The sequence below is a fragment of the Notamacropus eugenii genome, chromosome 2, assembly GCF_028372415.1.
Source record: "Notamacropus eugenii isolate mMacEug1 chromosome 2, mMacEug1.pri_v2, whole genome shotgun sequence".
Lineage (NCBI taxonomy): Eukaryota > Metazoa > Chordata > Mammalia > Diprotodontia > Macropodidae > Notamacropus > Notamacropus eugenii.
In genome coordinates, this window is record NC_092873.1 from 31,808,315 (window position 1) to 31,816,961 (window position 8,647).

General features: G+C 42.0%; 1 protein-coding gene across 1 annotated transcript; it reads right to left on the reverse strand.

Annotated features, from left to right (window-relative positions):
* Nucleotides 1-1,479: 1,479 nt before the first annotated feature.
* Nucleotides 1,480-8,615, reverse strand: LOC140524861 (golgin subfamily A member 3-like). The gene is made up of 6 exons (XM_072639723.1): nucleotides 8,433-8,615; nucleotides 8,201-8,317; nucleotides 7,772-7,911; nucleotides 6,789-6,882; nucleotides 5,795-5,955; nucleotides 1,480-1,842 (listed from the first exon to the last, which is right to left on the reverse strand). Exons 2-6 carry the CDS (start codon nucleotides 8,249-8,251, stop codon nucleotides 1,746-1,748), a joined length of 543 nt encoding a protein of 180 aa, XP_072495824.1. The 5' UTR covers nucleotides 8,252-8,317; nucleotides 8,433-8,615; the 3' UTR covers nucleotides 1,480-1,745.
* Between the last annotated feature and the right edge of the window lie 32 nt (nucleotides 8,616-8,647).

An 8,647-nucleotide genomic window follows, 5' to 3' on the forward strand; every position in this document is an offset into this window, starting at 1 on the left:
ACAACTAAAGAGTCATAATGGAGAGCAAAGAAGACCATTTTCTTTTTTATTTTGTTTTGTTTTGTTTTCTTTCTCATGATTTCTGCCATTCGTTATAATTCTGACATGCAATCTGACTGATATGAACATGTTTTGCATAGGAATGTATGTGTAAAGCCTATATCAGATTGCATGCAGCCTTGGGAAGGGAGGGGGAGAAAATTTAAAACGTATAGAAGTGAACTTTGAAAATTAAAAATAAAAAAGAGAACACCATGAATGGCTTAAAAATACAGTACTGTTTACTCCATGAGAGCAATTATGCTTCTGTCACATACAGAGTACACATGAACATGTCTGGAATGATCAGGACCCCTGCATTACATCATTTGCAGGCCAGTTATTATGCAGAATAGTCATCTGAAGTCCCCATTCAGGGATTACTCCCTCTCATCCCTAAAGATTACAAACACAGAAATCTCCAACTCTTTACTGCAACTGTATTTCTACGGTTTTTTAAAAAATAAAACTCAACCAAATCCAAATTTCGCAAACTGCTAGCCTTCTGACGTAGCCATCTGATGATATTTAGTTTTGGTGGAGTAGTGGGAGGAGCTGAAGTGTGGCCTATCCAGGGATGCTTATTTGTAAATGAATGAATGTATTCTATGTTTCCAGAGCACCATGCAAAGACAGAGCAAGCAGAAGTCTAAACTGATGTGGTGTCTTAATTTTTTCCATTCCTGTGCATCAGAAACAATGACTCCTGAGCAGGAAAGTGACAGAAATGGAAGTTTTCCCTTTTTTTTTTTTTTTTTGTAAAACTGCCTACCATGCTCATAAAGTCCAGTCTCCTGGGATTGTACTTTTCTCCATGGTTTCACTGGTTTCATTTGGCTGGGGCGACTCTCACCTGCTGTCAGTTTCAGGTATAAACCTCAGGTTTTCACAACTGATGGAGAGAAGAGAGATCCTTGTTGTTATCCTGTCTTTGACCACTCTGCCAAGGTAAGATGGATCCAGGAATACAAGCCAAGAGCTAGCCAAACTATAGTGCCCTCCACTAACTATTGCCAATCTTTGTCCATATCCCCCTTTCCTTTCCCTCCCTCCCTCTTATGCACTCCCTCATCCTCCCACTTACCATCTTTTTTCTCTGCTTGTGTGGGACAAAAGGTCCTTCATGGACCTTCTGGTGACAGGTACCCCAACTGCTACTTAGGAACTTTGGTGCGTCAGCTAGAGAGAGGAAGGTTTGTCCCACTGAAAGAGAAGCAATGTTCCTTTGCAAATAGTTGAGAAAGAAAGGTGATGGAAACAAAATAAAACCCTGTCATGCAGGCACTTTTGTGTTGGAAAGGTATACTAAAAAAAACCAATCATTTTTCTAAAAACCTTACCAGTACATGTCAACTTCCCTAAATCTCTTTATACCAGATATTCTAGCAGCAAACTTAAACATGACAATGAGCCAAAAGAAAAAGAAAGACAATCCAAGAATTCTGAAATTGCAAAAGGGGATTTTGCAACAATTAAATCGTTATAATTTTACTGTTTTTACACAACCAACTATATACAATGTATGTATTTGAACAATAAAGTAAAATGTCCCAAAGAAATGTTCTCTTCTCTGGAGGAAAATAAAGCTTATTCAGATATAGGGTCGTTGCTTCACTGCTGGCTGGGTGTTGACAGGGTGGTTCAGGCAAAGATGAAATTTACGAGTTTCCTAGAAGCAGCAGATGGGAAGGTAATGGAGAGGTCCATTAAGTGACAGTCCATCGATGAGTCCATGAAGGCATCGATTCATGTATTTTGATCGTTTGATCTTCCATGTGGTGTTGAAGACTATCCATTTGTTGCCTTTTAAGAAAAGGAAACAGGTCGAAGGAATAAATACTGTGTAAAATGAACCCCGGGAACAACAGAAAGAGCTATAATAATTTTCTATCGCAATTATTTGAAATATTAGTTTCCAAAGCAAACAGAAAGTCCTCGTTAACAACTGGATGTGGCTGAATATAAACTTGGGTTCTCAACCTTATACTATATATTAACATCAATTGCAGCAAGATCGTACAGTTAAGCCCTTAAGGAAACCCAAAGTTCGATGAAAATGAAATCATACTTCAAGAATTTTTATCTGTTGAGAAGAGGAACATATGATAGAATTAGATAAAAAAAGAGCAAAACACCCTTATCTCTTCACCAATAACCAAGAGAATCAAAATCAGCAGAGACTAAATAGCTCCATTAAACGTAATCTGTCAAATTAGGATGTCTTGCAATCGTAGAAATATTCAAAGGAATCACTCATCCCCTAATGGATCAAAGGTGATCTATCCACAGACAATCAACAACACATACATCAAAAATCATCTCTTGAAACCCCCCCAGAAATTATGAGTTCTGAGGACGTAGGCATCCACACATGCCAACCCAAACTTCGACAAAGAACCCCCAAAAGCAAATATCCTTAGGGCCTGTTAGATATCTTCTCCAAAAAGACTTGCTGGGATAGAGAACTGATCACCTCTTGAGAAAACCTATTCCCCTTTGTGTCACCTGGAATTCTGGTGATTTGCTAATTCCACTGTTTGGCATTCTGACACATGGGACTCAGCTTTCTTCCATGTGACTGCCTTTCAAATACTTGAAAACTGCCACAATTCCTGCAGATATCCTCTTTCCCCAGCTAATCATGCCCTCGTCCTCCCTAGATAAGCTGGCAGGGCCTGAAGACCACCAATCATTATGACTACACTTTCTACTTTACCAATGAGCTTCACGCTGCCTTTTGGATGTGTACTTACTGAGGCAAGGTACAGAGAGATGATTGCCTTCCTAGGTCTGGGTATGTTCGTTTCTTATTTCAGGAAAGATCGCTCTAGCTCTCTTGTCTGCCATATTACACTACTGACTCAACTGGAGTTTGGAGTGCACTAAAAGGCCAGATTCTTTCAGGAAAATCTCTGCCTAATTATGCCTGCCCCTACTTTGTTAGTGAAGTAGATTTTTTGATCCTTAATTATTTTATTCTAGCAAATAATTTTATACTCCAAAGAGACCAAAGAAGAAGGGAAGAATAGATACGTGCAAAATATTTGTGGTAGCATTTGTTGCTACAGCAAAGAACTGAAGACTGAGGGTGTGTTCATCCATTAGAGAATGACTGAAAACATGGTATATGAAAGGAAGAGAGTGTTGCTGCACAGTACGGAGTTATAAAAGGAAGTGAAATCTAGGAAGGCATATGAGCTGACAGATTAAAGCACAATTACATACACTGACAGCAATGTGGTAAAGAGAAATTCCTCCAAAAGACTTGAGACTCTGGTCAATGCAATGATGAATCAATGAGTCCAGAAGACTAGTAATGAAGCAGGCCTCCATCCTCTTGGTACAGACTATAATTGCAGAATCATACTGTCTTTAGTGATAACAGATGTGTGATTCCCCCCTCTCTTCTATTACCTTAGTCTGTTAGAATGGGGGCGGATTACGTTTTCTTCAGGGTGGATTAGAAGGAAGGATATGAATATTTGGGGGGCAAGTGTAACAAGAAGATACTGATTCCAAAAATAAAAAAAAAATGAGCTACAAAACATTTAATTTAAATTTAAATTTAAGAACATCCAGCAAAGAAGAGAATCAAGTTCAGAAAAGGGACATAGACATATGTAAGCCACACAAAATAAATACATACTTTGAAATTACCCAAACTACATATAATAGAGATTCATGTTTCATACACAATTCTCTTTTTCCTCTTTATTCTATCGTTGATAGAAATAGTCATATTGGTTGATGTTTGTCAAATTCTTAGTTAAAGAGACCAAAAATAATTTCATCTTACTAGATTTGACCTAATAACTTTACCATGTGAGATCTTTTGGCATCTGACTGTTAGAAGTGTTAACTGTCTTGGAAAAACATGCCATCTATGCCTAAGTCACTGAGGTATGACTACGACTTCAGTCTTGTCTTTCATCTCCTTGTAAATCCATCTGAACGTATTACTTTCTAGCCACTTTCTTCACTCATTTTGGAAAGGACCGCATGGGAAACTTGGTCAAATGATTGGCTACAATCTAGAGAAAGGATAGCTCCAGCATTCCCCTTCCTGAGCAGTCTAATGACCCTGAGAAGAAGGGAGATGAAATGCACTGTGTGTGACTTTGGGAAAGCTAACACCAGGCGCTGACACTTCCTGCTTTTCTAGCAGTTTTCTAGCCACTCCCTAAATAACATGCTCTATAATTTCTCAGCAACAGAGGTCACCCTCCTTATTCTCCATGTGCAGACTTCGCTCTCTTCCCTTTTGAGAAGATCAGGACACTCGCCCTCCTTTGGTCCTCTCCTGTGCTCCATGATTTTCCCCAAATCCTAGTTTGTGGCCTCACCAGTGACATCTGCCTTATTTTTCCCATCTTGAGAGCTCAACTGTGCCTCGTGCCCTGAAGTCGCCAAGGACAATCAGGTACCTCTCTTAACTGAAGCATCTTCCTTTTGAGCAGCTATTTCAGTATAAAATGGATTCTCCTTAGTAAAGAAAACAAAAGTGCAGTAGGAGGGACTGCCTCTCTGCTCTCAGGTAGATTATACAGCTGGAGCCCTAGTCCCGATCCTTGTTTCTTCATCCTCTATTTCCACATTGAGATAAAATCTTTTAAGAAGTTTAAATTTAAGTTAAAATTTAAATTTAAGAATTTAAGTTAAAATTTAAAAGTGAGAGCCTTTTCTTCTGTTCATCCTCCCTCACAATCAAAGATATTCCAATGAAAAGAATGTAAAGGTATCCTCTAAACTGGTCAAAACAAGGAATATTGACCAGATGATGTGGGGTTGTGACGTTCTGTAGTGTCCTACTCTTCTTGACCCCATCAGGCATTTCACATGGCTTAAAATGGTCCTGCACTACAGAGGAAGAAAGCAGTCTCAGAGAGAAGGCAAGCAGGTGAGGGAGAGGGTGAACTAGCTGTCTCTATGTCTAGCTACTGATTAACATAGCCTCTCCCCTGGCATCAGAGGCCAGCTGGTCTTCTCTAGAGTCTTAAGTCTGCTTAGTGTTGCCTTCTTTCATGCCGTTCCCCTTGCCTTGGAAGCCCTTGTCTGCAGTCTCTGCAGAGTAGAATCCAAAACGCCTCTGAGAATGGTCCAATTCAGTCTCCCTTCCTTTGAATCGATCTAAAACTTAAATGTGCCTGTCTTTCTGTATTATGTGTGTCTATATACTAGAGTTGTTTGTAAGACTCTGCTAAGTTCTATCTCCTATACTCAATCCTAGGTGCACACACAGTATGTATCAATAAAGGATAGATGAGTGGAAAAAACAAAATCACTTAGAGATATCCCACTCTGGCCAGGGCTGCCCACAAGGGGAGGTCTCCTGGTAGAGTTTGGAGCAGGTCTGTGCAACCTGTGGCCCTCGGGCTCTGGAGCTGGATGCAATGAGTCCAAGGACTTCCTCTCCACATTTTCCTCTAAATTTGTCAGTGGCCAAACCTGAAATACTCTGGTAGGTAGCACAGGGCCCATGAACCACAGGTGGGGAAGGCCTGGGTTAGAGGCTCACGCTATGTTGGGGATCTGTTCAAGGGGAATTTTCTTCAGGTGTGAGTTGGCAGACGGAGTCCATAGGTGATCCTGTTCAAATCTGAACCTTTTGTTATCTTGTGAGAGGAAGCAACATGGCACAGTCACAGGGCAGGAAGAGATTTTTAGGTTGGCAGATCCACTTGTTGTGCATTTGGCATAAGTAACATGAAAGGATGTTCCAAACATACCATAATAAATGATAAACAAAAGGTCCTACCTGAGTTGGTGGAGAGAGATGTGCAGGCTGTGGAGCTTCTCCTTGCTCACAGTGGGCTGGGTATTGAGCAGCTCCTCTAGAAGGGAAGCAGGGACAGGGCAGGATGGAAGTTGAATGGGAGTCACAGGGAAGGATTTGATCTCTCCCTTCAGTTCCTTCCTCTGAAAAACAAAGGTGTTATTTGTGTTATTAGTGCCTACCGTTTAGAGACACAGAGAAAAACTGCAGGGGTGAAGGAGGGAGAGAGATAAAATAATGGTACATGTGTGCAAACCCAAGCTTTCTAAATGTGCACAATGTTACCCAGTTATTGACAGGAGGGCCCCCAAACTCAGCAAGTACAATGTTGGTGTTTTGATGGCCCCCAAGTTGTAGCTAATATTTGGATTGCATTTTCATGTTTGTAAAGCACTTGACATGTGGGAACTGATGGAGATTATATGAATTTGCCAAACTCATGATCATCAATATCATCTCCCTTAGATACGAACCAGTAGATGAGGATTTTCCATGAAGCACTTCTGGCATCATAAGCAACTGTTACTTGTATAATGGGTCATCAGGCTTCACCTTTATTTTACTGGGACATTTATTTCAGATGGATGAATTACAGCAATCATCCTCAAACGTATGGAAGTCCTCCAAAGACATAGCAGGAAGACCCCATACAGAGTGAGCCTTGGGCGTGCCATGGCCCAAAGCAAAGGATGCCTGGGACCTCTGGCCTCTGAACAGAAACATTCAGGAGCAGTTTTCTGGATTGGGTTTCATTCCAGATCTCCTGAGCAGGATAAATTCCAGAACCTGCCACTTGTTGGGGGCCTAAAGATCTTTCCATCACAACACCTCTTCCTCTTGGGACATTAACTAACTACAAACTGGCAGCTACAGAGGGAACATGATTCTGCTGGCTAAGGCTCTGCAGCATGACCACGTGACCTGTCCTGGGGAGGGTATTCTGCCCCATGAGGGAGCTCAGGTCAGGGGGCATTACCTTGCTCATCTTGCCTTGCTGCAGCTCAGCCTGAGCTTCTGCCAACTCCAGCTTCAACTGGGACACTTCCCGGTGGTGTTTTTCCTCCTGTGTCCTAAGGATGGACAGAAGAATATCAAGTAAAAATGGCATTTCTATGCTGATCTGCAACTGGTTTTGGCTATAAAGCAATCTATGTCCAGTCTAGAAGTGATGGCACCTGGTATTGTATTTTGCATCTTTCTTAATGTCATGTATACAAGACGTACAGTGATGTTCCAGAGCACTAGGGATTTATGAGCACACAGACTCCAAAAAAGCACTTAAGCACAGATGTTTGATAACTACATGTTTTTGATAAATCTGCCTGATGATCCTCACCTGGTGCTGTCTGCACTAGTCACAGACACCATATGTGTTTCAAGGGTGATTTACTGTACCCTTTCTAGTTACCCTCAAGTGTGCCACCAAGGCATTTTTATGCTGGCATAAACACTGCCTATCCCTTACATCAGCTAAAAGCTTCTTTTCGAAGTTGACCTAGAAAGGGAGCCAAACTGAACCTGAGCCCCTCCTGTTCCTACCCATGCTCCCGGTGCTGATTAGAGATCAAGTCCAAGGGAAAACATGGTCTAACCAGGAAAGACTGCATTGGTAATGACCCAGACTGCATTGGCAATGACCCAGACATGAAAAGACATTGTGCCTGTGTCTCTGGCTTCTGGACCTCAGGAGATACTGGAATGTAATAATAATAATACCACGAATGGCTACATTTCTTCAACACCTACTATGGGCCAGGAACTGTGCAGAAGACTTTACAATGATCATCTCATATGATCGTCACAACAACCTTGTTGGAACAGATGCTATCAACATCCCCATCTTAAGAGTCGAGACAGCTGAGACAGACAGAGGGTGAAGGTTTAGAGCACTAAGTGCCTGAAGCCAGATTTGAATTCTGGAGTCGGAGCCCAGACAAGTCCCAGTGGGGCAATACTTACAGCAGCCTATGTGTGTCTGCCTGGAGATTCTTAGCCAGCTGCTCCTTGGCCTGCAGTTCTTTCTTCAGTTCAATGAGTTCCAAGGTGGCAGCTTTGTAATGCAGCTTGTTGTGAACGGCTTTGATCTTACTTGCTGCCACCTGTGGCAAGGGGAAGCAAGAGTCAGGCCAAGAAGCCTATTAAGTTGCATTTTCTGTGAAATGAACAGGCAAATAAGCAGACCTTTTTACTTCTGGTGTAGACAAAAAGGCCTTTCAATAGTACTCCTTGAAAGATGCTGAGAAAGCCTTTGACACTACCATCTCTGTGATATGTCTTTCCAGATCTGGCAACGACCAAAACCACATAGCCCCTGGTGAGAGCTGTTCTGAGATTCAGAGGCAGCAGGAGTAGCCACATCCACCCACATCCACCTGAGCAACCACATACCTGCTCCTTGAGGCTGTGAACATTGGCCTTCTCAGTCTTTAACGCCCTCATGAATGCCTGAATCCGCTGGTTGATTTGCTGGTCTTCCTCTACTTTTTTCTGGAGAACCACCTTGACCTAGACAACAGGAAGGCAGAGGGGTGGCACATTGTCCTGTCAAGTGTCTGGGAAACCACAGTTAGTGTAAAAAGTAGAACTAGTGTTGGGTGACAGCATTGCCACAAGAGCAGACCTTAGAGTGGGGGCTGTATGCTCTTCTAGGCACTAGCTCCAAGCAGGACCATGCACATTCCAACGTGCCACTTAAAAGCAAGCCACAGAGTTTTGAGTTTCTGTGAAGAGACTAAAATACTTTTCCAGAGAAACTAGGTAAAAATGGACTACAGAGATTGCAGAATGTGGAGTATTTAGTGGTGTTTCTTAGCCTTCTCAAGCAAGCATGGTCTC